The sequence below is a fragment of the Chenopodium quinoa genome, unplaced genomic scaffold (genome assembly GCF_001683475.1).
Source record: "Chenopodium quinoa cultivar QQ74 unplaced genomic scaffold, ASM168347v1, whole genome shotgun sequence".
Classification (NCBI taxonomy): domain Eukaryota; kingdom Viridiplantae; phylum Streptophyta; class Magnoliopsida; order Caryophyllales; family Amaranthaceae; genus Chenopodium; species Chenopodium quinoa.
The window spans coordinates 412,665-434,166 of NW_018743514.1; the positions used below are offsets into that span (position 1 = coordinate 412,665).

Sequence of the window (21,502 nt, forward strand, 5' to 3'; positions counted from 1 at the left end):
TGAATGCGTCACTTTCCGAGAAAAGAAAAGGTTGTTCGGCGTGTACTATCATTTTTCCTAGTTCATCCCTATCCCTCTCATAGTTGTATGTAAAGCCGTATGGATGGAATTGGGAAATTTTGGGCTGGGTTGGATCACTAGCTGGTTTTGCACAAGCTTTCATGTGTCTAGATAAGTGTCCCGTCCCGTTTTTGGTAACTGCCGTGAATACACTATTACATGTTTTACATTTTGCCCATTGTTCACCATCTTTACTTAGGACAAAATAACGCCATACCTCACTCCTTCGGTTTTTCAAAAGTAGCATCTCAGTTTCGGTTAACCATTCATGATGTGTGTATTGGTTAGTAGGGGGACTAGTGGGAGTGGCAGTAGAAGGGGTAGTAGAACCGGAGGGAATTCGGGTACTTTCTTGGCTACCTTGGCTAGAACAATAGTTTTGTTGATTACCGATATAATTAGGTGGAAATTGGTATGGTGGTAGTGGAAATTGGTTTAGTGGTGGTGCTGGAAATCCCGACGTATTATATGGCTCATAGCCCGGGGGGAAGTAAATGGGGTCATTGGTTTGACTCGTAATTTGGGGGCTCGTTGTATTTGGTGGTTCCCTAGAACTACTACTACGGATAAGTCGGCCTTTCCCCCTAGACCTAGATGATGGGTTGTTCGATGCCATAATTAACAATTAATTTTTTAATAAAAAGTGGTTAACTATAATAATAATAATTAATAACAACAATTTTAACAATAAAAATATCAATAATAATAATTAATAACAACAACTATAACAATAACAATAACAACAAAAATAAATAATAACAACAATTGTAACAATAATAATAATTAATAACAACAATTATAACAACAACAATAACAATTAACAACAATAATAATTAAACAAGATTATTCTAATAATAACAATAAAACAATAATAAATTTAAGATTAGTTTAGATCTTACAACCGTGCTTCAACGCTCCACTAATTACGATTACGAACTTTTTAATTTTTTCCGATATTAGGAAAATAATTAGAGAATTTAAGAGAATAATTAGAGAATTTAAGAAAATAAGGATTATTAGAGATTTAGAGAATATAAGAGATAAGAAGAAGAGATTGTGATTTGGGAATGAAATGGAGGTGAGTATTTATAGAATTTTTGGGGAGCAAATTGGCAAAAAACTAGCCGTTTTTTTGGCTTATTAAGGAGCTAGAATAAACGGTAACATTATCGTTGGCCCGCGGGCCGTTCCGGGCCGTGCCTACGGGCCTGCACGACGGGCCAGCACGGCGGGCCATGGTCGTGCTCGTGCCGGGCCGTGCCTGGGAATTCTCAACCCTGTCCGTGGCACGGGAGTTGAACTTCGTGTCGTGCCGTGCTTGAATTCGGGCCGTGCCGGGCTGCGCCGAACGGCGGGCCGTGTCGGGCGGCACGCGGGCCAACCCGGCCCGTGCCCAGGTTTAGTGTTGGCCTTCAAATTCAACATAAGTAATGTCTTTGCCAAGCTCCTTTAACCTCTTTGCATAGTCCTCCACCCTATCTTTCATAATTTCTTTGCCACCCACTATAATAAGCATTGGATCAAGGGATACCAATTCTAGATTTGGACTAGATGGTCCAAATGGATTTGCTATTGGATGATCTCTATCTTCTCCTTTAGGTAGAGATAGTCTCCAAAACCTAAAAAGAGAATGAAGAAAAAAAAGTTTAGTTCTTTTGGCCTTTTGGGTAAAAACGCATAACTTAGTTAAAATACAAATACATTTAGGATAATGTATAAGATGATCATTACTCCATATTCTACGGGAAACAAGTACAAGAGTTATGGTTATTTGGACAAGTAACTAGATGATTTTATTCATTCAAAACTCAAAAGGTATTAGATTAGCTAGGTCTTCTAAGGGTGGATTTTAAGATATACATAGTAAAAAATAAAAAAATAAAAATGGTGTTCATTACCTTCTGAAAGTAGAGAAAACTTTGCTATCATGAACATCCTATCAAAATTTTAGATAACAAATTACTCTTTTTTTAGAAAGGAAAAATTGGTAAAAATAATCTCAACTTTCACATATTCGCTTTAAATAATCTCAACTTTGGATTATTTTTAAATAATCTCAACTTTGGGGTCATCCGCTCAAAACAGTCCTAAGTGACCGGTGACCGGTTAAAGAGGTAAAGTTTTTTTTTGTGACACGTGTCACCGTGTGATTAGCTAAAAAAAATTAAAACAAAAAACATCATCCCCAACCCACGACAACCCCCACCACCAGCCTTCTCCCACGGCCAGCCCAAGTTCCCCCACCCCAAACCGTCGCGCCCAACCCCCTCCCCCGCGCCGAAACTCCCCTTCTCCAAAATTCACCAAACTCGCCCACCCTAAAACCCACGAAAAATCTAAAAATGACCTCCCCGCCACAAAAGAAAAAAAACCCCAAACGGTGGGCGAGTTTGGTGGTTTTTGGGGAAAGGGAGCTGACAGAGGGGATAGGAGGAGCTGCCGGTGAGGGGGAGGCGGTTTTGGCCGTCTTAGGGGTGGAGGAGGGGGTCCCAGCCACCGTAGTGGTGGTGGCGAAGGTGGTTCGTGGGTGGAGCATGGAGGCTGGCAGCTTTTCTTTCTTTTTTTTTAAGTTTTTTTTTAAAAAAAAAATTATGTAAGTTTTTATTTTTTATTTTTTTATGTTTCAACCAATCACATGGTGACACGTGTCACCTTCACCTATTATAACAGGTTAGTAACCGATTAGGGACTGTTTTGAGCGAATACACCCCAAAGTTGAGATTATTTAATAAAAATCCAAAATTGGGATTATTTGAAACAAATACGTGAAAGTTGGGATTATTTTTAGCAATTTTTTCTTTTAGAAATTAATTGTCATATTGTCTCAATTCCTCGATACTAAAAATGATATTTTGATATTCTCACTAACCAATCTTTTTGGTAACCAAATAAATGGTAAAATTCAACAAATGTCAATATAATCTTAGGCCACCGCCCACCGAGCCCGAGCCCGCATCCATCATTGAAAGAGACAAATTACTAACATACAAAATCATTACAAAATGAGAGTGAGGGATAGCTCAAGTGGTTAGGTTTTCCTTCCAGTCTCATGAGATCTTGAGATTTATTCTCATCACCTGCCCATGTGGCTCTCTAAACACCAAAATCATTACAAAATGATTTTTTTTAGCTTATAATATGATACTTCCTCCGTATTTTATTACCTGCTCGGCGGCTGCTCCACTTTTCTTTTGCGGCCGTATTTTATTATTTGCTCCATTTTTTTTTGGATACATTTTATAATATTTTACTAATTTCTTCTCTCCTAGTGGACCCCAACTATCATATTTTAATATTTTCAAATTCTCTTTCCTCTCAACTGTCATACTTTATTCTTTCACCAATCTCACTTCCTTCGTGTTTTATTACTTTCTACTATTTCTCCTAAGACAAACATTTAAAAAAATCGGATGTACAAATAAAATATTGTACATCCGCTATAAAGTTACCTTAAAATGATCAAAAGTTACCCTGTAATGAATGAAAGTTAGTCTGTAATGAAAGAAAGTTACCCAAATATAAATAAAAGCTATTTATGCTATATTGATAAAAGTTACCTAAAAAGTCTAAAAGTTATCCTAAATTCAATAAAAGTTACCTCGATGTATACAAAAGTTTTTGTTCTCCTAAAACTCCGCGCATGAAAAAATGAAGCAAGTAATAAAATACGGAGGGTGTAATGGGATAAACCTTATAAAATAATTTATATTGCCTTTATTCTCCAATGAAGATCATACACGTTATGGACATTTTTTTTTTCTTTTTATAAAGATATTGGACATTACGTATTAAGAGTTCCTAATTTGCCAAATGATCTACTGCATTTATTTGTCATCACATGCCAAAAGCCTAAGCATTAGCCAATGAATCAATTTACATATTAAACCAATTATTTCTGCCTTTTGTGATATTATGAATCAGCAAATCATGAGATTATTAATTTGTTATCAACCTAAGACGATGTTTGCAACTGATTCGTTGAAACAAGTACTATTTCTTGTACTGTTGAGCGATTTCATCGGGTCATAAAAGATACAAGTCCATTATCTAATTTTGGCAACTCATACTATTACCTCCATTGCAATATTGTCTATAATCTATAAAAAAAAATAAAAAATAAAAAAATATTGATATTTGGAACCTTTCAAATTTTTTTTGGTATTCTTATCGTAATTACTACTACTCCGTATTAAAATATATATATATATATATATATATATATTAAAAGCTAAGGCGTTCGATAAAAAGCTTGATGGGATAAAAATTAGCTTATTTCATCAATATTAGTTGATGATAATTAAATAAACTAATTGGAGTGTTTGGAGGTGAGCTTATTCCACCAAATAAGCTCATTTTGAATAAGCTCCTTGGAGGAGCTTCTTCATTAGCTTATTCAAGTATTTTAAAGTAGTGAAGTTAAAATCATACTTCCATCCCATCCAAAATCCTACCTCAACTACCTAATCTCATTCAATGTCCTTATTGGTCATTTTGCATACTCCAACATCTTAAACAATCAGCTATCTATTTACTAAGCATTTTATAAAATCGACAAGTCCATTTACTACAATCAGATAATAAAAAATCAGTTAATATGATCAATTTCAACTTTTTACCAAACACGGTATCTTAAAATTTGCAAATTGTGAATAAATTTGTTTGATTATTGATATATACAGTATTAATATGACCCCTTTTTTAATAAAAAAAAAAAAAAAAAAAAAAAAAAAAAAAAAAAAAAACCGTTCTCATTTGAAAAAAAAATTAAAAAGATCTCCACATCTCTCATTGACGTGAGCCAGTGACAAAAAATATTTGGATGAGGTGGAAGATTTCGAATTTGTATTTAATTCTAAACAAATGTGAAATACGTTTTATTTTATGTTATTTTAGGAAATGTTAAATACGTTTTAAGGCTACAATACTTCATAATACTGTGTTGTATTGTTGATGACGTTAACAACTAACAAGTGATAATGATAACTAAATTTTTTTAAGAATGGAGTCATCGTTATTTTAGATGGAAAAAAGTTTTGAAAATGACTACAGATATATATTTCTAATTGTGGTAGGCCTCAAACTTAGCTATTTTGCATATATTATGCGATATAAAAAGTTTTTTTCCAAAAAATAATTCAATTCTATATATTACGTCTCAATAATTGTTCGTACTCTAAATTGTTCTAAAATTAGTAAGTTAAACTTAAAAATAATAAAAAAAAATAAATAAATAAAAAAAAATTATATGAAAAATTGTGAATGTCGTGTGATCAAGGTTTAGAGAGATTAGGTGTAGATAGTGAATATTTAGAAAATAAAGGAAGTATTTACTTTAATTTTAAAATTAGATACTGTAATTAACTTAAATACTCTTACAAAAATAAAAAATTAATAATAAAAAAACCTTGAATACAACAATATGTAGTTGGAAGTTTGATTTTTTTTTCAATATCAATCGAAGATTTGTGAGGATTAATTATATTGATAGAATCACACCTTAATTACTAAAACAATTATTCTTCATCTTAAAAGTAACAATTATGATTTGGATTCTAAATATTTTAAATTGAATATCATATGCATGATTGTGAAATATTGTACATATTCTTATTTTGTCATATGACATCAAATACAATTGTCCATACTATTAGATCATCTTGATAATTTATAAACTCCTCCATCATACAGAGTTCTTATTAATTAATTAAAATAAGAACAAGTTTTTCTCCTTTCGCTGGTGGATTATATCACTCATCTTTACAATAAGCACATATAAAATATAATCAAGATTACGTGTTTGAAAAAGAAGTTAATCAACCATTGATCAATTAAAAATTTAACATATGACAAGCTAAGTCTAATGACAAATTAACTTGTTATGCAAAAAAAAAAAAAAAAAAATGAAAATAAAAATAATAAATAAAATAAAATTGATGAAAGGAAAATTACCTATCAAGGGAGTCCAAGGTAAGAACGGGTTCAGGAGGACCATTAGCCTCGGATACGGTCCTAAGAGACCCGCCGAAAAATGGAGCTAAAAGCACATAGCCGCAAACCTGGACCGGTGATAATTCGGGAGATCCGGGTCCTAAACGGACTGCCAAATGATGGGCAATATTACCACCCGAAGAGTCTCCGATAATGAACACCTTTTCAAAGTCTACTCCATCTTCTACCAATTTAATGCACGTATTTTGATCGTTTTGATTGTAATCTTTTCTAGGGTTACCCTCTTCTCTTCGTTTAGCCTGTAATTGTAGCCATTTTATTGCATTTAATCCATCTTCTATTGCTGCTGGTAGCTTGTGTTCTGGTGCCAATCTGCTTGCATTTAAAATAATAAATATCGTTTCAAAAAATAATTATCATACTTCCTAATAATAAATTAGGAATAATAATTGATGATCAAGTTTCATATACCCTCCATCCCTGAAAGATATTTATGTTTGATGATTTTACACCGTTGAAAGTAAGATAGTTTGAATATCAATGATTAGTTGTCATATATTATCAAGTATTAAAACGTTAAGTCGACATTGGAAATAGATATATTTACGTTGGGGGTAGATAAATAATATTGTATATAGCAATAGTTGCTTTGGGAGAGGTAAATTTTGTGATAGGTGGGAAAATTAAAATGAAAGTAGGTATGTATGAGGGAAAATGTGTAAAATAAATAAATAAATAAAAATTATTTTAATCTAAGAAATAACTAAAACATGACAAACAAAGAAACATTAAAAAAAATGACATATGTAATCATTTTTCAAGAATGGAGGGAGTAATAAATCACAAATAAAATAATGATCAATTTTCCTGTTTGTCTTTTTTTTTTAACATAAATAATGATCAATTTTCCTAAATTACCCTATTTTCCGTGAATTGTTTGTCAAAAACTTTTTAGCATTCAAAATTTTCTCTTGACTTATTATCATACTTTTCCCAATCTTAAGGTTGACCAATAATATTTTTTTAAGTATTATCCCAAAGAATGGACAATAACTTAATATGAGTGATTAAAGAGAAGACTAAGACAACATTCAAATGGACCCCAATTTTTTCCTTTTTCGCTCGCTCATGCTAAATGGAGCATATCCCTTTCGAACCAAACTAAAAGCTTTTAGACAACGCACGTTTAACCTTGGCATAGTGTTTTCAAATATCGGAAATGAAATCAATTAGCCAGTTTCATTACCAATTGTTTGGTACGAGAAGTGGGGTGACACAATCAACTTCATGCATGGTGCTTAATTTATGTTTATTTTGTATCTATTTATTAGTAAAAATAATTAACCACTCATATATGTGTGGACGAAGGGAGGATATATAATATATTACCAAACAAAGAAAGTCCGCAACTTTACGATATAAAAGTCAAACACTTCATCATATGTTCGTGGATCGTGCAAAATTTAAGTGAATCGAACTTTTAAAATAGAGATAATATAGATGATAGAGGCCTTAGGATAACCGAAAAAAATAAAGCCGAGATGGCTAAAGAACCCAAAATTGATTGGAAAGTATTTGGCTTAAAGAGCATAATTGGCACTTGTTCTAAATGAAAATTGTGTTTATATGATTTGATAAAGTAGGCTAAGAAGCAAAGATTTTTGTTGAAGTTACGTTAGGGTAACTTATTGACATTGTTATGTTGAAGTTGCTAATTTATTATAGACTTTATAGTACATACAAAGGTAATAATATCTTATGTTTTCAAAATAATGCATTTGAGTTTTGACAAGCTCATCAAAATCATCCTATAATTACATATAAAAATCAAGTTTGCAAAAAGGCTATTTTTGTTTTTTAATTTTCTTTGGTATGAAGAACACCCACTGCAAAGTCATAAGGTGAAACCCCCACTAACTGCGTACACCAAGCATGAGTTGAAAAAATGATTTCAAAATCAAATAACACCAAGTATATATACACTTGTTGTATAAAAGACGTATGAATAAGCTAATACGAATGGAAAGAAAGTGGGTAGCTAACCTGTAGTCAGGTGCAATAACAAGAGCTTGAAGTTGAGAGGAAAGTCGAAGGCAGCAGTTATGACAGTTAGGCCAAGTGCGAGAGCCTAGACAGAAACCTCCTCCATGTATGTAATACAAAACTGGCAACTTTTTGCTCATGCTATTCTTATAACTAGGCTTATACACACGCAAATTAAGTTGGTTTTTCTCATCAAACAAACAATCTTCCCATTCAACTATACAATCTTCTCCGACTATTTCTTGGCTACTCTTATTATTGTTAAATTCTCCGAAATCTATATCGGAGACATTTGCCCTATATATCGACCCATCACTATATAACTGGAGGACTCCAAAGCAGTCTTCCACGACTTCTGCTAGGGATCCCATGACGCTCTCGTGTGTATGATCTATCGTATTATAAGTTTTGCTCACTACTCTCTCGCTCCTCTTTTGTTAGCTAGGGAGTTGAGTTTTATGAGATAATATGATATGACTTTTGTGGAAGGCCAAGCTATTTATAGACATTATATTGTGATGAGGGCATAGAAGTAAAAGTGTGTGATGGATATTAGTCCTCTTACATATTGATCCAATCCAATATTATAGAATATGAGCGTATTAGATGAACATTATTGGTAAGTCTATTTTGTTTTGTATACAATTATGGTCCCATCGACAAGTTGAATGCATGTATTAGAGTTGATAAGTACTATACATACATGAGCTATATATGAAATAAATATCACCCCTTTGTGGAGTGGCCCTTGCACTTAACTCGCCATGTTTAGGATGATGTATGATGTACCATGAGTAGCACTAGCTAGCTCTCTTTTTTGAATAAAATATGAATTGATGTTACGTCGTCGGAATACATTTGAATATTCTGAAGTATAATATTTATGTGTATGACCAGTCAGCAGAATTCGTTAGTTGTTTTAATTTATTGCGATGAGTTAGTAAATAATTTCAATTCAATATGATATAGTAACACTTACGTACGTACTTAAAGAATTACTGTAATGTACAAATACAATTAGCTTAGCTCGTGAAGTTGTTTAAAGTGTTATGTCAACCCCCATAACGAAAACAATATACATGGGTTGTTAAACTCTTAGATCATAATATTCCACATAATTTCAATTGTTGAATGGAATCCTAGATGTCATCTCAGTAATTAAATTAAATCACGTTTATATCATTGATAATTAAAACTCTCTTTGTAGCTACTCCGTATATATAGTACCGACCTCCAAGTGGCGAAAACACGTGATGATCGTACAAAATATACAGTGAAGTGGGCAATGTTAGTGAAAGTGCAATGCGGCGAACTATGCTTCTTTGGAACCTTTGCCTCTAGCCATTATATTTCGGAGGATTCATCTCATTCATACATTCTACATATATGTCCTCATCAAACCCAATTTCTACTTTTTTGACTCTCCCTAATAGTGGGCAGCCATTAAACCAAGGCCAAAAAGAATTGATAACGACTTATGGAAGATTGGAAGAAATTATAATATTTGTGACCCTCGAATAATTTCATCGGTTCAACAACAATGATAAAAATAATAATAATGATAATAATAGGCTAAGCCTTCCAATATCATTATTTCTTAAAAATAATTGAAAGGGACCTATCCTCCCTCCCACGGTTTTAGCCTTTCCTTGTAACCAAACGTTACTCTCTCTGTTATATTTAGTGCAATAAGTTGACCGACGCATTTGTTGATACGCATGCAACTTTGATAATTACTTAATATTTTATTAGTTTTTTTGTGTTTAGAGAGCCACAAGGGCAAATAATGAGAATCGATTCCAAGATCCCCTGAAATCGAGAGGGAAGCTCTAACCACTTGAGCTATCCCTCACTCTCATCATTACTTAATATAAATTACATAATATTAGTACTCCCTCAAGCTAAAGTTGAATTTGCACATCTTCAAGACACAATTTTGACCATCTTTAATGAGAGGTTAGTAAAATTTAAGAAAAGAATTAATTTATAAAAGTAGACATTATGACAAATCCAACAACATATTATATGATCATATTTATTTATTATATATTGGTAAAAAAATTAAGTCAATGATGACATATTAATTGTGGAAAATTTTAACTCTAGCTTAAAAAAAATATGATAGTAATATTCTATGTATATATTACGGAGGGAGTATATGATAGTAATATTCTTTATACATTCTGCAATAAGTCTTTTGTAAGGCGGGTGTATATTAATTTTATTGTAAGACGGTCAACTTGAGAGTAACTTTAACTATTTTTATGGTAACTTTAACCACTTAAAGGGTAACTTTTAATTTGTCGTTGTTTTGAATTTTATTTTAATGTTTAATTTCTTATAAATTCGTGATTAGATATTTTAAAGGCTAATATGATTAAGGAAAAATTGACAAGAATAATCCCAACTTTGCATCATTCGCCCAAAATAATCCCAACTTTCAATTATTTTTAATAATCCGAACTTTAATATCAATTTGCTTTTAATGGTCCCAAGTTACTTGTAACCTGTTGAGCAAGTAAAATTTTTTTTAAAGTCTAATGTACATGTGTCGCTACATGATTGGTCAAAATAAAGGAAAAATTGACAAGAACAATCCCAACTTTGCCTCATTCACCCAAAATAATCCCAACTTTCAATTATTTTTTAAAAATCTGAACTTTAATATCAATTTGCTTTTAATGGTCCCAAGTTAATTGTAACCTGTTGAGCAGGTAATTTTTTTTTTTAAGTCTAATGTACACGTGTCGCTACATGATTGGTCAAAATAAAGGAAAAATTGACAAGAATAATCCCAACTTTGCCTCATTCGCCCAAAATAATCCCAATTTTCAATTATTTTTTAATAATCCGAACTTTAATATCAATTTGCTTTTAATAGTCCCAAGTTACTTGTAACCTGTTGTGCAGGTAATTTTTTTTTATAAGTCTCATGTATACGTGTCGCTACATGATTGGTCAAAATAAGTTCAAATTTTATTTAGTTACTAATTAAATCTTAATATTTTTAACTACCTATTTAAAAAAAAAAAAAAAAGCGCCACAGCACCACCTGCCCTACCACCGCCCAGCCTAGGCAACCGTCACCCACACCACGCCGAGACCCGCTCCCCTGCACCGCCCCTGCCGTTGCCCTTCCCCTTAAACCACCAAAGACCCACCACGAAACCCTTTCCCTCACCCCCAAAATTCTAAAAAAAACCTTTCCCACCGCTTAAACCGCCCATCGCTCCTCCCCCGACCCTCGAAACCCCGCTTCGCTAAGGTTTCGAGGGTGGGCGAGGTGGAATTCAGGGGTATTTGCGACAGGAGATGTTTTTTTTTTGGGATTTCGGGGGTTTTGGGGTTGGGGACAATAACAGGTGGTAAGGGAAGGCGACGCCGTTGCCGGCGCGAGTGGGAGGGGCCCTTGGCAGCGCGGGAGTGTGGTGCTGGAGGGTGGCTGGAGGTGCTGGGGAGGGGTGGTGTATGGGTTTTAGTTGATTAATTGATTTTTTTTAATTTAAAATTTTGTTTTATTTTTTAAATTTTTATTTTTATTTTTTTGACCAATTCCGTCTTGACACGTGTCTGATAACTTGTTATAACAAGTTGGATGACCGGTTGGGACCATTAAAAGCAAATTGATATTAAAGTTCGGATTATTAAAAAATAATTGAAAGTTATGATTATTTTGGGCGAATGAGGCAAAGTTGAGATTTTTCTTGTCAATTTTTCCTATGATTAATCTAATATACTCCGTATTATAAGTTTTTTGTAAGATAAATATATTTTTAGAAAAATAATAACTTTTGTAGTATAAAAGGTAACTTTAAATAATTTTATGATAATTTTAACATATCTTATAATAAATTAACGCACGTCCGCCTTTTTAGAGAATTTGTGTACATTCTATATCATATATTAAATCAAAGTCACTTACTGAACAGTACACCGACTGCAAATATTGCATATAAAAAAAACGAAATGAGGTATTACTACCTACCACCTAAAACGACGGGATAATTTCAAACGTTCAAAACGTTTTAATTTCATGATTCGTTTAAATTTTGATTTGGTTTGTATGTATACACAAACTGTTGCATCAAGTAGTATACCTGAAGCCGTAAGCTAGAGTGCTTTGATTTTACTTCTCCACTCAAATATTGGATGATTGGATATGATGAAGAAACAGTAACGATTACATAATTCTTGCTGCTCCTAAACATGAGTACGTACGTTCTGAAAGTGGATATTACTATATTGGATAAGAATAGATGACGATTTGCTCACTTCTTATCTCAGGCTCCTTTCATTAACGACGTGCTCGAATTTTCGACATCAACATATATATATGGGTATATCTTACTGAAGGTGGCATGAAGTAATTATTGTTACAGCATGGTATTGTTCAAAAGAAATCATGCAGTGATACTCCACAACAGAATGGTGTTGTGGAAAGGAAACATAAGCATCTTCTAGAAACTGGAAGAGCTTTGTTCATTCAATCAAGAGTTCCTACTCGTTTTTGGGGTGGTTGCATTCTAGTTGCTGTTTTTCTGATGAATAAAATGCCCTTGAAAAGCATTAGTTTTAAGACACCTTATGAGAGGCTATACAATTCTTCTCCTGTTCTCACTCATCTAAAAGTTTTTGGATGCTTGTGCTATATCTCTACATCAAAAGTTCACAGATCTAAACCAAATCCTAGAGCCACACCTTGTGTATTTCTAGGATATCCACCAAATTAAAACAGTGGATGAAATTTTATCAACATGGCATCACTCCTTCGAGTTATTACATTTTGACTTTTTTACCTTCTACTGTATCTTCAAAATTGGATATCGATGACAATTTCATTTTTCTTAACTAACTTCAAAATTGGATATCGATGACAATTTTTAATTTTTTTTTTTAATAGCCAAATCTTGGATAAATGCATGATGGTCAGAAATAAAAATGTGAAGTACCAAGTAAAAAGTAAGAACAATGTCCTCTCATTAGGTCTCATCTTCATAAATTACCACATGTTAGTTTAAGCTAATGGTTGAAACTCGGAATTGATTTATATACTCTATCAGTTACTTTGTGGTCGATTGGTTGACAAGGATAAGAGTATAAGACATAGGAAGAAGTTGCACTTCTTTCGTTTCTTTTACAAAAACACAAGAAGTTGAACACTTACATGCCTAATATTTTACATTTCCAAAAAAAAAAGGTTGATTTTGTTAACCTAAAATCTACTTTAAGAAGATTATTAGTACATGATGTAAACACATACAAACATGCTAGAGTTAAAAGATTCGAGATCAAGACAAGAGTTATCATTTTTTGTTTTAGTCTTGCAAAAACAAAAAAATTGTATCAGTACTAATAATATCAAGACAAGATTTTCTGCAACTAGTCAGTTATTAGCTAATGGGACAAAATCTCTAAAACCAGGAGTTCATGTAAATATATGTACACAGCTTAAAATATATAAAATCATGCATATATCAATGAACTAAGTTTGAGTAACTGTGCTAGAGATGCTTATTAAGTGGTAGTTCTTGCAAGAATGATCAATTCACTACAAAAATAACAGAAAATATTGCGACGAAACAGAAAATGGACGCATGAAGAGAGGACAGAAGAGACAAATTAAAATGTTTTGTATCCAATCAGAATAATAAAGCCAATTTAAGACTTGTACACACTGATTTGTATATAAGATAAAAGCAATTTAATTTAGTTGATTTGGATCTGTGGTAGTAACATAAGCTAAATAAATAAATTCCCTAACCATTTGTGCAACCTAAGGAAGATGAGTCTGTTTTTTAGGAAGCTGTGCAAACTGACTTGTGTTTAGTGCAGCAAATTAAAAGAAAAATCGATCAACCGTCTAGTGTGAAGTGTGTTAGATAACTAATCTCTCCAATTAGCAAACTACGATAACTTTCGATCAGACAGAAACTCTTATTTCATCAGTTGGGAACTTCTGACAGAAGGGGCACTAGAACAGCAGAAGCAAAGTGTCAGATTGAAAACCATATGTGAATTTCTTAAGTCAGAACTATTTCACCATCTAAGAATTCTAGCCCGAGTAATTTAGTTTCTCTAGATCTTTAATACCAAAATTGACATCAAGGTCTTCAATTCTTTGATCCGCGCCATTGGTTTAGGATTCGAGTCTGCTGTCTTGATACAGTAAAATTTCTGAATACTGAGTAATAAAGAGTAGTAAGCTTTCATTGTACAAAACCTTAAAAAACCCTCTAAGCTCACAGACCACTGCACTAAAGTTTTCATTGTACAAAACCTTAAAAAACCCTCTAAGCTCACAAACCACTGCACTAAGCTACCTTGCTTAAGCCCGCGATATGATTTCTTACGACTGTGAACATTATTTTATGGGTTGAGGTCAAGAATACAATTTGGTGATTCCATATAAACTTCCACTGTATTATTACTAACCAAATTAAACTGAGGGATACGATAATTATTTAAACTTCATTAACAAAGTCATGTAGATGGACTGTTAATTCAATCTTATTATATCTTATGGATAGCATTATGTACATCAAATAAGTGTACTATGTGAAGATTGGTAGTTGAGGTTTGCCTAACCAGCGCATACACCTTAAAAAGGACATGTACCTTTGATAAAAGTACCAGCGCGTGTGATGCACTCGCTGTGATCTTATGACAGTTACATGACATAAATATAATCCATACTCCTCCGTGTTTTTTATTAAGTGCAACAACTCTACACTATACTAGCGCTATTCATTCAGTGGCTTTTATTTGAAATTTTTTTTACTAATGCATAAAAAGCAAATGTAATATGAATTTATGTAATGTGACATTGGATTAATTACAATGTATATTATCATAATATCTACCTTTTATAATTAATACTAACATGTACTACGTAATTTAGATATTAATGGCCAAAGTTGTATATTGATAAACGTGTCTAGTCAAAGTGTAACATTATTTCAAAAAAGATAGTCGCAGCCTCACGGGATGGTCCATATAGGCCATATCACATAAAGTCACGGCCAATATCCTCATCTAATCATGGGATAATACCTGAAATAAAGCTATCTTCTTTAGATGGAAAAAACAATTCATCAACCAAATGTTATAAGTAGAATTTTTTCTTAACAAAAAAAAAATAAAATAAAATTGTTATAAGTAGAATTGTGACATTACATGAAAAGTTACATACTTATCATTATCATTATTGAGATTATATAAAGTGACAATAGGCATAATTTTAATAGCTTTTAGTACTAAACAATTAAACATACCATCATCATCATTGTCATCATTTACTCATTATATTACCATAAAAGTTGAACTAAGTACTACAGTTGTAACATTCATGGAGTCGATCATACATACATCAAACACCCTGGCAATCAAACTCCTCGGCCACTTTAAAAAAAAAGTTGCTGAACATAAAATAATGAGGAATGGTGGGATCATGGTTGGGCTTAGTTCTTAAGTACTCGGGCCTAAAGGTTTTTAAAGGCTATCCAAAGATAAAGTTGAAAATGCACAAACAATGGCCTACATTATTACTTTGTTAGTCCAATAATTGTATTTATTAGTTCATAAGGCATCCGGAGATTTAAGTCTTGTTTGACAATTAGTTGTTAGAGCAACTACAAGCAACTCCAATGGTTGCTTTTAGGGATTAGATTGCAATTTTAATAATTTTTAAGCTAATAGCCAAACCATTGGGAGATAATTCAATAATTAGCTTGGTCAAGCAAATTAGCTTAGAAATTAATTATCTCTAATAAAATATTAATTATTTTAAAAATAAAGTTGAAAAACCTAATTGATAATTAGCTTAACCATTGTAGTATAAATTAGATAGAAGGAAGAATAGCTTCGCAATCTTAGGTGGCATGCCATTGGAGTTGCTCTTAGTTGTTTTAACTAGCGGTTAGCTATTGCATGTGTTGTCTTAACTATCTAATTGTATTAGTTTTTTTTTTCATGTAAATAGTTAGTATTTGATAAATACTCTAGTGTGTAAAATGACCAATAGAGATATTTGAATAATTAGTTGTTGTTGGGTACATGTTTTTTCTTATTTATTTTTTTTGACAAGAAGAAAAAGGATACTACATACACTTTTTATTAAAAAATAATAATAATAAAAATTACACAATATTACATACTCTTTTGACTGTTTTTTGTGATTTATAGGTTAAAAATAACATAATTGTGTAAATTTTTTTAGAATCATCTTGATATATAATTTTTAATTATTAACATTTTATATTTTTTAATTAAAATATAGTTAAAGATACTAATGGTAAAATTACGAATTTCTTGATATGCAATTAGATTCATATTTGTAATACCTAGTAGTTAATCAATACTCCGTATAACTTAAATGTTGTATGTAAATTAATGATTGATAAGAAGTTAGAAAAAAAAAAACATATGACATCACTTGAATGAATGCAATTATATACGTATAAATCTCGTGTATGTTTCAAAGTACTGAAAATAGAGATTTGGCTGTGATGAAATAAAAAAATAAAAAAAAATGAATAAGAAGAAGATGAAAATAAATTAAAAAGTTGAATCACCTGAGAATGGATATCTAAAGCTAAGTAGAGTAACAGGGAAAGTGGATGAGGTGAATAAAATGAATGAGGCGTCATTTGGGGTAAATGATGGGGGTTGGTTAAGGATAGTATGTAATTTCAATGAACTTTAGAGCATTACTGTCATTTCACACCTACATCTTCAAACCTCAAAATGCAAAAACTCCTTAGAGAAGCTTTTACATCTCAAACCTCGGTCTCTTCTAAAACTCTTCTAACCAAGCAAATGATCAAATCTCTAATTTTAAACCACGATACCACCTCCCCCCCCCCCCCCCCCCCCCACCCCCCACGATCTCTTTTTTCACTCAAAACTATCCTAATCAAACATTGAACTTCACTTGTATCGTCTTGTTTTGTTGAAAAAAAAAAAGTAAAAAAATTTCGGGTTATTTTTCAATGCCAATATAATAAATCTTATGTTATAACGGATGTGTAAAAGAATAAATATTAAATGCAAGATTAAGAAGTAAACACACACAAATTTAACGTGGTTTACCAATACAACAATGTATTGGCTACGTCTACAGACAGGTGATGCTGTGAGGGTAATAATTTTATTGATCTTGAGGGAAAACGAATTACATATACAGAACAAATTAATGAGACCAATCACAGAAAACAGATTTATTGTGTATAGGATCTCTAATGTTACTTCTCTTAGAACTCACGGATGAAAAATACACACATAAGACTCTCATATTTCAAAATTACATTCAATATGACTAGGAATAGCCCTAAAAGGGTAATAATTAAAGTACTCCCCGGAAATAGGAAATATATCCCAAAATTAGGAAATAAATCCCACATGAAATTAAAACGTATGGGTGTGAGTTATGCCCGTGCCCCAAAACAAAAAGTGAGGATGTAACTTTAGCATTGATCTGAGTTTCCCAACCTAGCACGAGCGTGCCACAACGGACTCCGAACGATTCTTAACAAAACCTTCAACGACGACGAGGCATGGCCATGGCTCCATATGGCACTAGCATGACTCCCTGCTATCTCCTAGCAGGCTAGCACCGATTCAAGGCACATTTCTTACATGTTGAGTTGCAAGATTGTGTTTATGTAAATTGACTGTTGAGCATCCATGAGATATATCCTATAATGTATGGCGAGAAAAAATGTAGGTTGAGATTCAATATATATATATATATCCTTTCTTACTAAAAAAGCGAGACCTATAATAAAAAAAATAAAAATAAAACTAATTTGTATGTTTAAACGCTTGAAATCAATATAATCTATGTTATTTAAAAATGATACATGTGTTCTTCACCAAGTGCATTGTGTTTGCCTATCACACACACCTCAAATGATACATGTGTTCTTCACCATAAAAAAATGATACATGTGTTAGAATATAGATTATCCCACACGATTTGTTAATCTAATCAGCGGACTATATATTTTAGCATTAAAATAATACTCCGTATGAAGTTGAGACCCACAAGCATTTTAGAGCTTTGATAGTATATATAGTAACATAGACTACATTCTACATATTCATGAAAAGTTTATCATGTAAAATGACCATAGCATCTTTGTGCTTAGACCCCTAATCCCACCATGCTTGGCTGAGCCTACTTTCGTGTATCATCATATATAAATAAAATTAGAATGTATAGGCTATTAGGCCACACATAACCTTGTTTAATTTATAGAATCATGCCGAAATTAACACCCTTTTCATTTATTTTGACACCAAATTAAACAATGGATTAATATCAGTAAAGTAGTACTCTGTATTAGTTTAATTAGTACAGTAGTTGATTGCAACTTTGCAAGAATATAATGACAATACTTATATGTATACATTATTCAGATTGCTTTAAGTGATTATTAATAAACTATTACAAATAATTACATTATAAACTTATCATCATCACAATTAAATCATTATATACATGTTTTAATTTCTCTTATCAAATTATCATATTAATATTCCAGCCATCATTGTTGTAAGTTAATAGCACACTGCCACTGACCACCTAAGGAAAAATTAATGATGGATCACAGACTAATGGGCGGGCTCAACCCGGCCCATTAAAGTTTTAGAGAAATCAAAAAAAAAAAAAAAAAAAATCAAAATACAAATTTGAAAGTAAAATAAAAGACCAAGTATACAAGGACAGAAAATTAGAAATGAAAAATTGATTACTCCTTGATTGTGGGACAAGCTGGATGACCATATTACAGCAGCACACGTTGGAGATTGTTGCTTATGCTGTAATACTCTTTCTTTACAACAGGAATGACCAAATCACAAGGTTATGTATATAAAATCCAAGAAAATATGAAATTTAAAAAATAGGAGCGTTTTAAATTATTATAAAATTAAACAATGTATCTTATGTTGACATTTTATTTCCATCCATGAAAACAAAAATTGCTCCCAAAATTTTCCTAAACGGCCAAATATTTATATATCTTTCAATTTTTTTTGACGAAAACCAGTTTTTTTTTTTTTTTTTTTTTTTCGGTAGTTAAGGAAAAGTATTTTTTCGGTTTGAATTCTGAAATTTGCTATAGATCAATGAAATTCTCACTTGTAAAGAGCCTTTAGTACCTTTGTCAAAAAAAATAAAAAATAAAGAGCCTTTAGTTGGATTTAATTTCTTAAGCTCTTATACAAATATTAAGTACCATTGACCAAGGCCATGTTCACTTCACCTTAAAAAAATAATATTCAGTAAAATTAATTTTATATTAGTAAAAATCATTTCAGTTCAACAAAAATAATTTCAATTCAGTAAAAATAAGTTCAGTTCAATAAAAATACTTTCAGTTTAGTAAAAATCAGTAACTTTAAAGAAGAAATATAAGGCCATATTCACTTCACCTTAAAAAAATAATATTAAGTAAAAATAATTTCAGTTCAGTAAAATTAATTTCAGTTCAGTAAAAATAAGTTCAGTTCAGTAAAAATAATTTCAGTTCAGTAAAAATCAGTAAACATAAAGAAGAAATATAACCGAAAAAACAGTAAAAATAATTCCAGTTCAGCAAAAATAATTTCAATTCAGTAAAATTAATTTCTGTTTAGTAAAAATAATTTAAGTTCAACATAAATAATTTCAATTTAGTAAAAATAATTTCAGTTTAGCAAAAATAAGGTGAAGTGAACGGGGCTTAATTACTATTAATATTTGATTTACCCTATTTCTCCCTGTTTTAATCTTGTGATATAAATATGCAAGAAATAAAGATGGTGTAATCTTTTATAAAGGATGAAAGGTACTATTACCTTTCTACAAAGATTTCTAAACAAATACGGAGTAATTTACAGTTGTTTCCTAATTGACTCTATAATTAGTACAGAATAAGGATTAAGTTTTTTTTTTTTTTTTTTTTTTAAATGGTAAGTAAAAAATCATTAGGAAGCCCTCCTCACGAAGGGTATTCCTAATGTGTCAGTTGAAAGAATAGAAAGCAAATTAGAATTATTACAGACATCAATATCCATATTAACATAAACTAAATGACCTACATTAACAATCCAATCCGTGTGTGATTTGCCTCTTGATAGATATGTTGAATACTCTAACTTTAAATAAGGATTAAGTTGTTAATGGCTATTTTACATGAACTCCTTGGACAAAAGAGTACTTACAAAAGTTTTGACAATTTAACAATAGGTGCATTGATTAGTAAATAATATATATATATATATATATATATATATATTTTTAAAAGTTTAAAAAAAAATATGGTACCATGTTAGCGGGTTTATTATTGGTAAAGTTTTGAATGTGTTCCTTAATTATGGTAACTTATTAATTAATACCATCCATGTCAATGTTTTTTGTGATTCGTCACAGGCTATCAACAACATATATTACTCTTTTGGACTAATCTTATTTTCACATGAGATTAGGGTTTGTCGAATCTTATATATAAGGCTTAAGGGTTTAATTTGTAGCTTGGCTTCCCACATTTGATATCTACTATGGTAGAATAATTTAAAGACACGATATTCTTCGATAATAAGCTACAGTATCCTGTAACTTGCATAAATTATTTTAATAAATCTACACTTCTTTCTAATTATTAATTGAAATTTTACAAGCATTGTAGCTTGTTTAGCATGATGTTTGTTTAGTTACAAGTAAAATTTCACTCTAACGGTAAGCTACTTGCTAGATTAGACATTCTAAATAACTTGCGAGCAAATGCTTATTTATGTATATCATTGGGGATGCTCAATAAATTCTACTCCCTCTGTCCCTTTATTTTTGTCCTATTTGACTTTGTACGATCTCCAAGACACGTATTAAAACGTTTATATCTCCATTTTCTCACGCGTAAAAATTATATAAATTTGATATTAATTAAATTTACAAAGAGACGGATAAAAAAAAAATCCCACATGGCTATATTTCATTTCGAAGAACAACGAGAATTTACGGTTAAAGTTTTCAAAGTTTGACCCACATTTTGGCAATGGGGCAAAAAATTAGGGACAGAGGGAGTAAATGATTAATGAGTTGGTGTCGTTCAACAGTTGAGGAAATGGTCAGGCCAAAAAGGGCATTGAAACTGCTTTCTCCTAACATATGAATCTCATATCTAGACTTACGTGATTCGCAGAACTCAGCTTAGCACTTACACGGTTACACCTACACTTTCCTTCGTCCATTTTCTTTACTAATCTTAACTTACTACACTTCATTGCAAAATAATCTTCTTATATACTTTTATACCGATCATAAATTAACACTTAACAAAACAACGAAAAAAGTACAAGAATTTCGTATATACGATCGGATTTCTCAATATATATAAAGAAAATGCAAAACAATATTATTGCTCATTCCAATCAAACCTCCATTCCCAACAAATCATTTCCCCCCAAAACC

General features: G+C 31.7%; 1 protein-coding gene across 1 annotated transcript; it reads right to left on the reverse strand.

The window, feature by feature from the left end:
- Window positions 1-1,390: 1,390 nt before the first annotated feature.
- LOC110739849 (probable carboxylesterase 15) lies at window positions 1,391-8,516 on the reverse strand. Its single transcript, XM_021920331.1, has 3 exons — window positions 8,053-8,516; window positions 6,010-6,381; window positions 1,391-1,679 (listed from the first exon to the last, which is right to left on the reverse strand). The coding sequence occupies exons 1-3, from the start codon at window positions 8,421-8,423 to the stop codon at window positions 1,460-1,462; spliced, it is 963 nt and encodes a 320-aa protein (XP_021776023.1). The 5' UTR covers window positions 8,424-8,516; the 3' UTR covers window positions 1,391-1,459.
- Window positions 8,517-21,502: the final 12,986 nt, after the last annotated feature.

Coding starts and splice junctions, on each gene's coding strand:
- LOC110739849 (XM_021920331.1), bottom strand. CDS start 8,423: ATGGGATCCCTAGCAGAAGTCGTGGAAGACTGCTTTGGAGTCCTCCAG. Junction 6,382..8,052: donor GTTATTGCACCTGACTACAG/GTTAGCTACCCA, acceptor AAATGCAAGCAG/ATTGGCACCAGAACACAAGC. Junction 1,680..6,009: donor ACCTTGGACTCCCTTGATAG/GTAATTTTCCTT, acceptor TTCTCTTTTTAG/GTTTTGGAGACTATCTCTAC.